Source organism: Apteryx mantelli, chromosome Z, assembly GCF_036417845.1.
Source record: "Apteryx mantelli isolate bAptMan1 chromosome Z, bAptMan1.hap1, whole genome shotgun sequence".
Classification (NCBI taxonomy): Eukaryota; Metazoa; Chordata; class Aves; order Apterygiformes; family Apterygidae; genus Apteryx; species Apteryx mantelli.
Window position 1 is genome coordinate 60,392,411 of NC_090020.1, and position 15,565 is coordinate 60,407,975.

The 15,565-nt window shown below is 40.8% G+C and overlaps 1 protein-coding gene across 1 annotated transcript in view; it reads left to right on the plus strand.

The window, feature by feature from the left end:
• The window catches only part of SV2C (synaptic vesicle glycoprotein 2C), an 88,430-nt gene that overhangs the window by 52,742 nt on the left and 20,123 nt on the right, over positions 1-15,565 (plus strand). Inside the window, exons 4-6 of the mRNA XM_067315516.1 lie at positions 10,190-10,323; positions 10,480-10,569; positions 14,864-14,974. Coding sequence (XP_067171617.1) covers positions 10,190-10,323; positions 10,480-10,569; positions 14,864-14,974 — 335 coding nt within the window. The remainder of the gene's footprint in view (positions 1-10,189; positions 10,324-10,479; positions 10,570-14,863; positions 14,975-15,565) is intronic.

Genomic DNA, 15,565 nt, shown 5'->3' on the forward strand with positions numbered 1-15,565 from the left:
AACATTAGAAAAAAGAGCACTGATGTCACTATCCAGAGTTTCTACAGCTGGAGGCCTCGCCTGTCCTGCAGTGCCGTGCACTGGTTAGAGGATTTGTGTCTGATGTTATTAGAGGGCAAATAATTTTCTATGCAAGGTCAGCCCATCTTGAAACTGAGCTGGTGTATGTCTAAGTAGCAGATAAAGTTATCAGGGAAAGATTCGGCACCTGATGATCTCAGGTCTACAGATCAGGATCAGTGCCACAAAAAGGAAGTGATGGGTGTCAGTGGCTGGCAACTCCCGCCTGTGTAGGAGAGGACATGTATCTTTAGAAAATGTCTTGTTCCTTTTAATCAAAGTTTTAAGTGTCATCAAACCAAGTCTGAGCTAGGTATTTAATATATTTATAAAATATATCTGTTTAACACTTACTTTCTTCTTTTATTGAACTGCTGATCCTTATGACTCTCGGGGACTTACTGGCTAGAGAGCCAGACTAGTGTGGCTAAGAATTAGAAAGTCTTTTACATGCAAGTTTGGCAAGGTACCTCAATCATGGCTTGCTACACTTCAGCTCTTCTCTTTCATTTCCAGATTCTCTTCTGCAAAAATTATCAGCAGCTTACCTGCTGAGCCCATGGGCCTCTAGTATATCTACCTATCTGTACAGGCTAAAAATACCACTGCCTTTCATGTGTGATATTAGTAATCTAATCATATAAGAGACAAGAGTTCTACTTTGTGTCACTGTAATTTCACATTAATACACCTACACAATAATTCTGAAAACATAGCTGCACTTCTTAGACAGCATATATTTCACTCAGTCTTGTAAAAATACCTAACAGAGATTCCTCAGCTATATAACTTAGCTGAATTCATTGTTTCTGTTTCAGGGATGGTTTAGCATTACTCCAGTCAGTACCACTAAAAGGTATGGGCTCAAGTCATAGATGTCACTCACAGTTAAACCTGGGAATGCCAGGACAGACTAAACACAAATACAATAATGTGTATTTCAGGAGGAGGTCAGTAGGCTGCGCAGCATCCGGGAAGCGGAGCAAGTGATAGACAGGGTATTTTCGGAGACTGTGCAGCTTCGGGAGTCCCAACCCCCCGCAGCAGTGGAGTTGCCAGAGGGCTCTGTGCCGTGTGAAACGGTACATCATAACATCGTAGAAGAAGGCTGGAAACTGGTCACTGCTCGTGGGAGGATAAAGGCTCCTACTCCTCCTGAAGACCTGAAGCTGAAGAAGAGGTTTAGTGCCCTCCAGGATGAGGAGGAGATGGGCATGGCTGCAAGGGAAGTACCTGGGACAACAGACCCTGTGCCCTGCCGGAACGCCCGGAAAAAGCGGCAGGTGATTGTTGTGGGGGACTCCCTGCTGCAGGGGACGGAGGCATCTATCTGCCGACCTGACCTCTTGTCTAGAGAGGTTTGTGGCCTGCCGGGGGCTCGTGTGAGAAATGTCATGCAAAGACTGCCAAGGCTCGTCCACGCTTAGGACTATTACCCACTGCTGCTCTTCCATGTGGGCGCCAATGACACCAAGGGCAAACTGGAGACCATCAAGCAGGATTTCAGAGCTCCGGGGATGGTGGTCAAGGGTCTGGGAGCCCAGGTCATCTTCTCCTCAATCCTGCCAGTGAGGGGGATGGATGAGAGGAGGAGGAGACGGACTTTCCAGCTTAACGACTGGCTGCGCCGCTGGTGTTGGCAACAGGGTTTTGGTTTCTACGACCATGGGACCCTGTTTGAAGATCGACAACTGATGGCGAGAGATGGGATCCACCTCACGAGGCGGGGCACGCGGGTCTTTGCCAGCAGGTTGGCCAACCTGGTAAGGAGGGCTTTAAACTAGGAAAGATAGGGGAAGGGGAGAGTTATAGTGCCAGGGTAGTCGGCAAAAGACTGCTCAAGTCAGGACGCCTCCAACAGGTGAATGCAGCCAGGGAAGTGCGCATGGGATGTGGCTATGGAGGACCCTCTTTTACCCCTCCTGGGAAACCTGCATGCTCGATCACCTCCCTGAAATGCCTGTACACCAATGCATGCAGCTTGGGGAACAAACAGGAAGAACTAGAGATATGTGTGCGGTCGCAGGGCCATGATCTCATTGCCATTACAGAGACATGGTGGGATAGCTCGCATGACTGGAGTGCTGCCATGGATGGCTACGTGCTTTTTAGGAAAGACAGGCCAGGAAAGCGAGGTGGCGGAGTTGCTCTTTATGTGAGAGAGCAACTGGAATGTATTGAGCTGTGCCTAGGGGTGGATGAAGAGCGAGTCGAGAGCTTATGGGTAAGGATCAAAGGGCAGGCTAGCATGGGTGACACTGTTGTGGGTGTTTACTACAGGCCACCTGATCAGGATGAGGAAGTCGATGAGGCCTTCTACAGACAGCTGGAAGTAGCCTCACGATCCCAGGCCCTGGTTCTCATGGGGGACTTCAACCACCCCGATATCTGCTGGAAAGACAACACAGCTAGGCTCAAACAGTCCCGGAGGTTCCTGCAGAGCATTGGTGACAACTTCTTGACACAGGTGGTGGAGGAGCCAACAAGGAGAGGTGTGCTGCTGGACCTCGTACTAACAAACAAAGAAGGACTGGTTGAAGATGTGAAGGTCGGGGGCAGCCTTGGCTGCAGTGACCATGAGATGGCGGAGTTCAGGATCCTGCGAGGAGGAGGCAGGGCACCAAGTAGGATCACAACTGTTGACTTCAGGAGAGCAAACTTTGGCCTCTTCAGGGACCTACTTGGAGGAATCCCATGGGTTAGGGCCCTAGAAGGAAGGGGGGTCCAAGAGAGCTGGTTAATATTCAAACATCACTTCCTCCAGGCTCAAGAGCGGTGCATCCCTGTGAGTAGGAAGTCAAGCAAAGGAGGCAGGAGACCTGCGTGGATGAGCAAGGAGCTCCTGGCAAAACTCAACCAGAAGAAGGAAGTATACAGAAAGTGGAAAGGGGGACAGGCCACTTGGGAGGAATATAGGAACGTTGTCAGAGTATGCAAGGATGCGATGAGGAAGGTTAAGGCCCGTTTGGAATTAAATCTGGCGAGAGATGTCAAGGACAGCAAGAAGGGCTTCTTCAAATACATCAGCAGCAAGAAGAAGACTAGGGAAAATGTGGGCCCTTTGCTGAATGGGGTGGGTGCCCTGGTGACAAAGGATGCAGAGAAGGCAGAGTTACTGAATGCCTTCTTTGCTTCAGTCTTTACTGCTCAGGCCAGCCCTCAGGAACCCCAGACCCTGGAGGCAAGAGAGAAAGTCTGGAGAAAGGAAGACTTTCCCTTGGTCGAGGAGGATCGGGTTAGAGATCATTTAAGCAAACTTGACACCCACAAATCCATGGGCCCTGATGGGATGCACCCACGAGTGCTGAGGGAGCTGGCGGATGTCATTGCTAAGCCACTCTCCATCATCTTTGAAAGGTCATGGAGGACAGGAGAGGTGCCTGAGGACTAGAAGAAAGCCAGTGTCACCCCAGTCTTCAAAAAGGGCAAGAAGGAGGACCCAGGGGACTACAGGCCAGTCAGCCTCACCTCCATCCCTGGAAAGGTGATGGAGCAGCTCATCCTGGAGGCCATCTCTAAGCATGTAGAGGACAAGAAGGTGAGCAGGAGTAGTCAGCATGGCTTCACCAAGGGGAAATCATGCCTAACCAATCTGATAGCCTTCTATGATGGAATGACTGGCTGGGTAGATGAGGGGAGAGCAGTGAATGTTGTCTACCTTGACTTCAGCAAGGCTTTTGACACTGTCTCCCATAACATCCTCATAGGGAAGCTCAGGAAGTGTGGTTTAGATGAGTGGACAGTGAGGTGGATTGAGAACTGGCTGAATGGCAGAGCTCAGAGAGTTGTGATCAGTGGCACAGGGTCTAGTTGGAGGCCTGTAGCTAGCGGTGTCCCCCAGGGGTCAGTACTGGGTCCAGTCTTGTTCAACTTCTTCATCAATGACCTGGATGAAGGCACAGAGTGCACCCTCAGCAAGTTTGCTGACGATACCAAACTGGGAGGAGTGGCTGATACGCCAGAGGATTGTGCTGCCATTCAGAGAGACTTGGACAGGCTGGAGAGGTGGGCAGAGAGGAACCTCATGAAGTTCAACAAAGGCAAGTGCAGGGTCCTGCACCTAGGGAGGAATAACCCCTGGCACCAGTACAGGTTGGGGGTTGACCTGCTGGAAAGCAGCTCTGCGGAGAAGGACCTGGGAGCGCTGGTGGACACCAAGTTAAGCATGAGCCAGCAATGTGCCCTTGTGGCCAAGAAGACCAATGGTATCCTGGGGTGCATCAGGAAGAGTGTTGCCAGCAGGTCGAGGGAGGTGATTCTCCCCCTCTACTCAGCCCTGGTGAGGCCACATCTGGAGTACTGTGTCCAGTTCTGGGCTCCCCAGTACAAGAGGGATGTGGCACTACTGGAGCAAGTCCAGCAAAGGGCTACAAAGATGATTAGGGAACTGGAACATCTCTCTTAGGAGGAAAGACTGAGAGAGCTGGGCCTGTTTAGCTTGGAGAAGAGAAGGCTGAGAGGAGATCTTATCAATGTGTACAAGTATCTGAAGGGAGGGTGTCGAGAGGATGGGACCAGACTCTTTTCAGTGGTGCCCAGCAACAGGACACGAGGCAACGGGCACAAACTGAAACACAGACAGTTCCCTCTGAACATGAGGAAAAACTTTTTCACTGTGAGGGTGACAGAGCACTGGAACAGGTTGCCCCGAGAGGTTGTGGAGTCTCCTTCTCTGGAGATATTCAAAACGCGCCTGGATGCAATCCTGTGCAATGTGCTCTAGGTGACCCTGCTTGAGCAGGGGGGTTGGACTAGATGATCTCCAGAGGTCCCTTCCAACCTCAGCGATTCTGTGATTCTGTGATTCTGTGATTTCAGTGCTGCCAGGTGTAAAATATTTCCACTATTCCTTATAATTCTGATTTAGCTTCAGAATTCAGAAATTCAGCTTTAGATTTCAGAAATACTAAGCAGAAAAACAACATTTAATAGTAGAACTCTTTTCTTTATTGATTTTTTTACTGATTATTTGTATTAAATGCAGTAACAGTGCCATCGAGTGGCAATATAGAGCAATCATACATTTTATTTACTGGAAATTTCCCAAAATTAAAAATGATAAATTAAGGCTATAGAACTGAGTTCTGACCAAAGAGTATATGATAAAATAGATATAAGCAACATTATAAAATCATAGAAAGGATTCTGCAGAAGAATCTATAGCATCTATGAATTCCTTTAAATTCCTTGACTGTGCTCCCCCCACCCCTAATTTTAGTGGTGTTCTTGCCTCTACTCCCTCCCTCGATCTAGCAAGAGTTTTATGGGTTTTTTTGTGCAGATGCAGACTTGCTTTTGACAGTTTCTGACACTGCCATGAATCTAGTTCCTTCAGTTCCTACTTACTTGATGAATAACAAACATTATCAAGACTAGTCAGTCTTTAGATAACCATGCCATAAAGTCATTTTTGTAGGCTGCATCGTAAATTCAGTTAGGCTTTCTTTCCCCACATAACTCTCTTAAACAGGTAATACAGAACTTTATTCCTCTGGTGGTTAGAAACCATCCCTTTACCAGCCTGTATTTATTTAGAGTCAATATGCACCCGTATTTTCATTATTCACTTTGCACTTTAGTGTAACCCATATGTATTTGTAGGGAGCGATCATGTTCCCCTTTAGCCTTCATTTTCAAAGGTTAAGCAAGCCATCCTCTTTAGTATCCTGTCATTAGGTAGACTCTCTGGTCACCTAATCACTATGAAAGATGATACTTGTCCCTGAAAACACCTCTGTTTCTCAATTAACATATATTTACAAAATTCAGCATAATAAGGATAGGTTTACACCTCTATTAATCCAGGATGCCTCCGACAGAAATGTTCTTCTTTTTCCTTTGGAGCAAGAACTTGTTTAAAATATCCTTTGGGTTTATTAATACTCTGCAGTAGATGAAATGTGGTGCTAGGGGAAAAAAAAAAGATTTTGTTGACATTGAATTTGACATATAAATCAGTGATTATATATAGATTAGCATCTTGGTACATTTTGCTGTTGCTCTGGCACATGCCGCTGTGGTTCTGTAATCAGTAATTGCCATGTCTGTGACTCACTTGGTCTTTTCTAGTAATCAGTCAAGTGAGGAGGTGATATTCGGCAAGGAGGCTGCTGCAGTGACTTCCCACTCAGGCACTGCAGGTTTTCGGTTGCTCTACAGCAACTGGCTCCCAGGATGCATTTGGGCCAAGGGTTTTAACAACTCACAAAGCAGTGGAAGCCGCCGCTGATCTCAAGATTAACGACAGTAGAGTACGGCACAGCCAGGAGCAAGGGTGAAGCTGGGCACGTGTGCAGTGCTCTGCCTGCAACCGAAGAGAGCTCTTGTCGCTTTGCTCTTGCATCATAACTCAAGGAGGGGAGAGGCAAGCTGAGGTACAGCCAAGGGCACACTACCGTTTGGTTTCAAGATGTACAGACAAGGGGCCTGAAATCCACTTTGAGAGCTAAATCCAGAAGTAGTCTAATGGCTCTGTTTTGCAGATTAGCTCCTGACCTAGGAAAGCGTGATGTGTTAAACATAAGAATAAATCTGAACTTGCTCTGCGTCTAAAAGATGTTTGTTTTGCTCTCTATCGTGTGGTGCTGGAATAGATAGAAGAGCAGGCTAAAGAGAGCTGTGTTGCAACTGTGGTTTTTTTTTCCTACCTGTTTCTTCTTACAGTTTTGACATTAACTATTATCATTAATTCAGCAGATATATTAAATCATGAGATAAACTGCAGCAGCGAAAACAATACAAAGAAAAAAAAGCATAGTAAGAGCAATAAAAACCGTAATTAACCTTTCATTTGACAATCCCTCAGATATTTTGAGGAGAGATATGTAAAAAAGATATTTTGCAGGTTGTGAGGCTGACAGCAGGATGAACGGTGCCTCATTGTTTTTAATTAAATGTAGTATGGTTCACTTACCTTAATAAATCACACCTTGGAAGTAAGTTATTACCAGGGTTTTCTAGGGCTGGCTACAGAGCACAAGATTTTGCCATAGTTTTATAACAGGTGTGAAGCTGGGGTAATTTCATTTTACAGTGGAAGCACTGTTTGTGGAGTTGGAGCTTACAAAACGTAAACCAGATTGTGCAAACGTGCTGCTAGCTGTGGGTGCTGCTGGGCCAGTTTCTAATGCCATCAGCCAGGATCCTGGTCATGCTGGGGTGGCAGGTGCAACCTGCCCTCGCGAGCTGGCGGCACCAGCCTGGCTGCACAGTGCCGCAGCGCGGCTCGCTGCTCCGACTGCGCACGGACGCAGCCAAACCAAAGTCATGTTGTGACGTCTGTATCAGGTGATTTTACACTGCAGTTTGAAATATATAATGAAGAGTAAGAATGACTATGATAAAATATGTGTATGCAATACCCAAAGCACAAATGTGTTTTCTAATTGCTTCATTAACTCACCTTAAACCTTTCCTTCTTTACTTCCTTCCCTTCCCAAATTAGATGAAAGTATGCCCATATTATTTATGGGCATTATTTCCATTTCAGTGAGGTTAAAAGTTGAAAATTTTACAAAGTCAGTAGAAGTAAATTTTTAATACACTTTCACATCCTTTCCTGTTTTTCTTTTTCCCTTAAATATTTGGTCAAAGTTCTATTTTGGGATAAAATCTAACATGAAGTTTTAGATAGCTTCTTTTTGTTGGAGGGAACTTTGGAGGGGGTAAGTATGGTTAGCCTGAGCCTTACTTTTAAAAAAAAGTAGCATAGCACTCCAAGATCATTGCAGATATTGTCACTGGTTTTACCTCATTCTTCCTTGGGTAAAGGCAGAAGGGCTAAATGAGGCTGTAAAGCAAGCTGAGATCGTTTCCGAAATACAAAAGGTGTGTAGGAGACCAGAAAACCAGTCTTAAGTCTGCAGTGTTTCATAGAGCTTTTGATAAAGAGCAAAAAAATTGTATTCTGTATTCTTCATATTATAATATATATTCTATAGAATATACATAAGAACACATAACTGAAGAATGCATTACTGTATTCTTCATATTGTAACACATAAATACTTTAAAATGAGAATGAATTTTTTTCTAAGAATGTAATCATGATCCACAGCATGAGATCTTTAAATTCCAAAATACACTATTTAACAGATGAATACCTCCTTTGAAGAAGTATTTAATAGCCCATTTGGTGCCATGTGGTGCCAGTTGTTTACTGACATCCAGACAGATTAAATTTACCACGTCTTTTGTCTAGAAAAATCAGTTATCAGAGAAGATCTCAGATGAATCTGGCATCAGCTCTTTCATTAGTCAGTATTTCATTTTCTTCCAGTAGCTGCTTCTATGCTAATTGTTATTTTTATATTCTACTCCAATTTTAATAAGTTTTGCTTCAAAATTTTACTTTAAGGATTTTGCTGTATTGAAGCCACACTAATAGGCTGGGTAGTTATCCGAATCATATTTTTCTCTTTCTTAAATTCTTAGGATTTTTAAAATCCTGTCATTGCTATAGTCCAGTCATAATGTACCACTCAATCAGATATTTTATTAAAAAGCTGAACTAGCAGCCCTGCAGTTTCACATACAAGTTTTCCAATATCTCCTTTTGCTTTCTTCTCAATATGTCTTTGAAATGGCTTCTACTTCATGTTATTAGTCAGTGCTCAGAGATATTTCAGGATCAGTTTTTCAAAGAGGAGTTTTTTTTCTGTTCTTTTTTCTTAATCTCTTTATATCATCCTCAATTCTCTCTCTACTTCAGTGTTAAGGTTGCCAGTTTCAGACGAAAGCTTAAATACTGATTTTTTTTTTTTACATCCAGTTACAGGTTTTTTTTCAGTTTGCTTTCCACAGATTTTAGGGTGTTGTATAGTGCTCTGAAACAAGATAGAAACAGAAGTTAGGCCCTGTAAATGCTTTATTTATTTCATTTTGTTACATTCTGAGAGTCTTATTTGATTAAGATTATTGAAATTAGCTCTTTGTCAAAAAAGTCAATAATAATAATAATAATAATAATAATAATAATATAATTAGAACACAGTTGGAAACCTTAAAATTCCAGTTTTCATACTCTGTAATCTTATGTATACCTAATTATTATTCCTGTATTCTTCAATTATATAAAAATAACACAGCAAATACCACAATGAAAACTACTCTCAAAACTCCAAAATAGTAATCATCAATACCTAAAAGAACCATTGGCCTCAACCATACACACTTGTAATGGAATGGAAACACTATTTCAGAAAGATCTTGACCAAAAAAAAATGTAAAAGAAAATTAACTCAAATATGAATGATATCCTAGTACTTTAATGCTAAATTATAAGGTGCCTGCTTATTTGAAGAAGATCCAAGAGCATTGAGTTTATAATGAATAATTTACTCTGGTCTTAGTGTTTCTGTTTCTAGAAGTCTGAAAGCATGTTACTGTAGACTTGATTGTATTTTTGTATGAATGCTTTTCTCACATTATTTCTGTTTCTTCCTTTCTTATTTATTGCTAGCAATTTACTATGAGAATTCAATACCCAATATTCATCAGCACTTTAAATAGCTTTTGACTAAGAGGAAGACTTGGAGATGCCAGTTAGACTTCAATTTTGTCAGACTGTTTATTGGTGAAAAATAATAGATAGTTTGTTGGAATAGATAGTTTGTTGGAAAAATTGTGTTTTTTGAAAAAAGCTTTTCCTTTAATGGTACACAGGCTCTGGCAGATGCAGTATTCCTAGATGACACAAAATTCCATAAAATGTGTTGTATGAGTGTAGGTTTTTAGTTTAATTCTCTCTTTTTCCAGTATTCATACTAAGTTATTGCTTTTTTATGTATAAAATCTTATGAACAAGTATGAAGATTGCAATGGTGTCCATGTTTGATTCATGTAACTACCTTCATACAGATTTGCCAAGTGGCTTGAAAGACACTTCTTAATCTATGTTTAAGGAAGTCTCTCATCCTGCCTTATCTGAACGTTTTCCAGCATGAAAAGTCATGTGCAAGAGTTTAAAATTCACAGGCTAGGAATATTTGTGGAATCTTTGATATTTGTGGAAATAGAACAGATGAACCAAGTTCCAGATACAGATTTGCTTCCCATTTTGAAGAAGCTGCAGACTCCAAATTACAATAATCCTTATTTCTCTACATTTTGTGAATTTCTTCTTTCACAGGCTGGAGTTTCAGCATGGGCTCGGCCTATCAGTTCCACAGCTGGCGAGTATTTGTGATCGTCTGTGCACTGCCCTGTGTCTCCTCTGTGGTAGCCCTCACCTTCATGCCAGAAAGTCCTCGGTTCTTGTTGGAGGTATAACTTTCAAAATCGTTTTTAGATTCCAGTCAAACTTGTTTATGTGTTTAGATCAGAATATCATTATAACAGGCATTGAGATTGTTCAGTGACTATAGAGGATATCTTAATCTGAATATATATTTTGTTTAATTGCTTTGATCAAATACTTAGGTTGGAAAACATGATGAAGCCTGGATGATACTCAAGCAAATTCATGACACAAACATGCGTGCTCGTGGACAGCCTGAAAAAGTTTTCACAGTGAGTATTACTCTTAAAGCTAATCTCTTAGAGTATCACCCAGCTTGCTGATTGGCAAGGTCTTCAGTGCTTAAGCAATCAATATTATCACTCTATGTACTAAAGAGAAAAGAAGTCATTTGTACCCTAAATGTCTGAATATAAAAACTGAATTCCTATTGACGCTGTTATATATTCAGCAGATGTTAAGATACCAGCCGCTAGAAATTTTGACCAGCATATTCTGGACCATATGAACCTGTGGTGTGGTATTTTCCATTGTACTGAGATAATCAGTAGACTCCAGCTGTGATCTTTTATTAAGTTTACTTCAACTTTAATATTAACAATAAGCGCATAGTAGAAGTCCAAATTAGCTGGCTCTTGTTCCTTTGAATCTTTTCAAATGATTTTTCATTTTCATCAGCTAATACAGCTATTTTAAAAACTTTATTTCCACTTCTGTTCAATATTAATTTTTCAGACATTTAATTTTTTCAAAATATCTTGGAAGCTTGACTCTTTCTTGTTGTTTTGTTGACTTCAAGCTCTAAGGAAAAGGCTGTATTTGAAATATTGCTGGGTTGTTTCTATTTGGAGGAAAAATTGACAGTTCAGACGTGGGTTTTTTTTTTATGCAGTCTTTTTATCTATGAAGAATATACACAATTTTGTTTTCCTTAACACAGTGGGACCAAACAGCAGCAGGCATTTTCTTGCTCAGAAATCCAGTCTGCCTTTCCAGCCTTTTGTGTGTGGTGGGAGTGCTGGCACTCTACTCCCTCTCAGGCCTATGTGTGGGACTTTTTCTTCTTCCAGAGGCTTGCTTCTTGCTCTAATGCACATATAACTCAGTTAAGAAATCCTCTTAAAGGTTCTGCATTTGCAGGCAGTCTCAAGGACTGACCATCTGACCATGTAACATTAGTCCATTAAGACTTTCAATTTCTTGCCTTGCATGTAGTTTCCATTGCCTGCATTTAATTTATTCCAAAAAGAAGCTTAAAACTGCTATTTTCATTTTGAAAGAAGGCTGGTTAGCATATCTATCACATTTGACCTCCATTATTTATACAGCAGTAGCATACCCCTAATACCATTCAACCTAACTTTGTTTTATTTTCTGATGTTTATGAGTAAAGGGATTTGGCTAACAGTATAGAGTTAGGGTGTAATTTCCCAAATGGCTAATGCTCATCTGAGCTGCTTTCCAAAGGAGCATTCCTGCTTCTGCTTGGTTTTTATTTTTCTTCTGCCAGAGTTGATGCTCATTGATTTACTGCATAGTGAGCCATAGCATCGACCCTGTCCACCTACAGGCGTAGTTTAGGCACAAGGAAGAAGACAGGAATGTGCTGAGAAAAGGAAGGAGGCACAAAAGATGGTGGGAATGATCAACTATTCAAGGCAGTCTCACATCAGTTTGATGTGATCACATCCTAAACTGGGCACAGAGATGAAAACAGAGCATGTGCTTAGTGTCTCTAATTCTTGTGATCTAACAAGTCTTCTCTCTACAGTTGTTAAAATGTAACACTGACCCATGTTAAACTCATTTTTATTTATAACTATTTTAGTTAATTTGTCAACCTTTATTACAATTTTCTCATTGCATGAATAAGGGAAAAAACAGCAGCGGTTTGGGATTTTTGCCATTTCTGCCATAAGCATTGGGAAAACTCAGATCTTCATATCAAAAAGTCCAAAGATAAGAAATACTGGACTGTGTGTCAGGGTTGCACATTGGTAGCAGTTCCTAATGTAAGCTTGTGTTAGTATGATTAGAAAATGATAACTTATCATTGTCTCCTCTTGGACAATATTAGCACTTATTATGCCCACAACGCAAAGGACTTCTGTGTAATTTGCTTGGGACATCCTTTTTTGACTCTATTTTTTAAAATTAAAATTAATCCTGGATATTGTGACATTTCGTCTCAGTAGGTTATTCACCTAACTTTCCAAAGCTCCGTTGCTTCATCCAGTATCATTATATATGACTTATAAAAGTGTTAATACTTTCCTCCAATTTGTGTCACTAGTTGCATCAGAGATAAACATACTTTGTTTGTATGTTTTCTAATTCTACAGCTGATGTAACTTTTTATCTCTTCATTATTATTATAGTTTTAGTGTGCTTTCTTTGATATATTTTTCTGTCTATTTTGATCCCATATTTTCCTAGAAGCTTCTTCACAAGTCATGTTTATTCTTGTTACTCATATTACTGAGGATCTTTAAAGTTTTAAAGTTGAAAAGGCATAAATTGATGAACCGTTGAGAGTTAGGAACTCCAAAATGGAGTTCATAGTGACTGACCGTGGAAATTGTGGAGTTGGCAGTTCTTAATACTTCTGAAAATCTCTTCTGAGATAACAGAGCAATAAGTTGATAGTAGCTTCTACTGTGGGACTACTCACATGTTAAACGTTTATGTACATGCTTAATTATCCTCCTGGGTCCTAAAATGTGCATTCATTGGATTGCTTGGTCTAAATGGGTGAGTAAAAAAAAACCTTCCTACCCCTAAAACCAAAATTTTTTCTGCTCTTTCATTGCCATGTATTAATTGATCTTTTTTTGGCAGACTTTTTCCTTTGCAACAGGTCTTTAGTTTGTATAATTTAAGGAATTCCATATTTCTAGCTACTACACTGAAGCTCCCTTTTCACTGAAATAAGTAACTTTTATCATTTTTTTCTTTCATACTTTATATGCTGGAAGCTGAATTTGCACTGGGACAGATGGATGGTTGGCCTGATTCAACAGGACTTTTCTTAGGTTAAATGACCATGAAGGCCATGGGCTTTTTGTCCTGAGATCACATGCAGTGTCCCTAGGATATATGATTCCCCGCAATCTTCCCAGCTCCAGAGAAGTCAGGTGTCCAGGGCAACGAAAAGGCTGCATCTCAGCCTACAAGAGCTGTGTTTGCTTATGGAGTGGGATTCAAAAGGCACGTCCTTTCTGCCATGAGGGGCAGCATGAGAGTATGTGAGGATGTCCCTATGTACAAGGTCTTAAATAATCTTGGAGGATTCAGCTCAGTCTTTTGTATAAAATGCTCTATAAAAACACTTTAAGAAAAGCTGAAAAACAACTGAATGATGCAGACAGGATTATTGTTTTTGGAAGAGGCGTGATGAGAAGCATACAGGCTTTTGGTGTAGTCATTGTTTGGCCAGACAGTGAGCTACAGTATTCTAGAAGTGAAAGTGGTTACAGTTAAAACCCTTTGCTGTTTTTGTTCATGGGATGAGACTGCCAGGCCTTAAACAATGTGTATCTACAGGAATAGCAGACTGAAAACTAGAGGTATACGATCAAGACTACAATTCCCTGGTGTCCTGTAATCCCCTGTGATACATCTCTGGGTGGTGGGGTCCTCATTCTGTTAGGAGAAACAGGAGACATTGCTACCTTCAGAAATTACTGCCAAAATTGAACACCTCATCTGTTGCTCTATCCTTCTATATGTCAGTCCCCTTCCCCATTTTATTATTTTATTTATTTTCTTTCCATTCTCTTTCCATTTGTCTAAAATGATAAAACACAATCTTGCTCTGCCACACAGGAGACTGCAAGTGAAAATTAGCACTGTAGACAGCATTGCATTCTCTCTCACTGGTAGTTCTGTATTTTTCCTAGATGTATGTTTATCTCATTTCATTCTGGGTGAAGTAGGCAATTCTTCATAACAGCAATAATACACATGGCTTCAGACCATTTCAGCTAACTTTTTCTCTCCTCTTTGAAAAGGATAGTTAAAATCAATATCAAATAGACAAGGAGACTTCCCAGTCTACCACTACAAGAAATAGTAACAGAAGAACAGAGTTATTCAACTGTTAATTTTTGACATTTCAAATGCTTTTTGTTTTGTTACAGTATTTTTAAAAATGAATCAGTAGACTTTCAAAGATGTAGTCATTGCAAGTCAGAAACAACTTGACAACAAGGTTGGGACATGCTTAACTGGAGGTTTAATGAATGTTTTATCCTTTGTGGCATTAGAGATATACAGCAACACCATAGTAAAACCTAGCAGTTACAGCTTGTTTCATTCAGAGGAAATGGATTTCCTGCATGATTTGGAAGTACAGCTCTTCCAAAACAGTTGCATCCATAGCAGGCATTTTGACACTATAGTGTGCAACTATTCCTTTATATTTCTAAAGTATTCCTAGTGTAGACACAGATTTAATATCTGTTCATTCTTAGTTTATGGGAGCTATTAAAACATTCTAGAATTCCTTGATGTGCTGTTAATGCCTCAAGAAAATGCAAATATTTGCTGTTCTGTTTTTATTTCTAGGTTAACAGAATCAAAACTCCAAAGCAGATAGATGAGCTCATAGAAATTGAGAGTGATACAGGAACGTGGTATAGGAGGTGTTTTGTAAGAATTCGCACAGAGCTATATGGTGTAAGTAACAACATCACTGTTAGTTCTGTTTTTATCATGTTTTTTAGTTAGTGTTCGGAAGTAGGCTTGATTGGCCAAGCTCATACTGGTGGCAACTGCAATGCCATGCTTTCCATGTGACTGGGGAATTTGGAAACCATTGTAAGATTCCCGTTTCGTGACCCAGGAGAGGTATAGGTGAATCGTGGAGATGCTGTTTCCGACTTCTGAGGAGGAAAACGCTGCATCAGCCCTTACACAAGTCATGGCTATTAGTTATACAGGCATATGCCCAAGCACTACAATATAATGTGTGTTGGGAATGCATATTAATACATACCTATGGAAAGAGATGATACATGATGAGGTGAAGAATTATCAGCAGGAAGTTGAGGTGGCCACATTACTTACAAATGGTAAAGCCATGAATAAATTATGTAGATGAATATCAATAAAACTTTTATAAGGCATTGTATCTGCATGTATTTTTAGTACACGTCAAACATTTTACCAGAAAACTACTTCAGAACTATTTCATTAATATAAGCTCACTGGGACTGTGTTCCATATCCTTTTTTCCTTTTTTTTTAAGTAAAATTGCACAGTAACTTT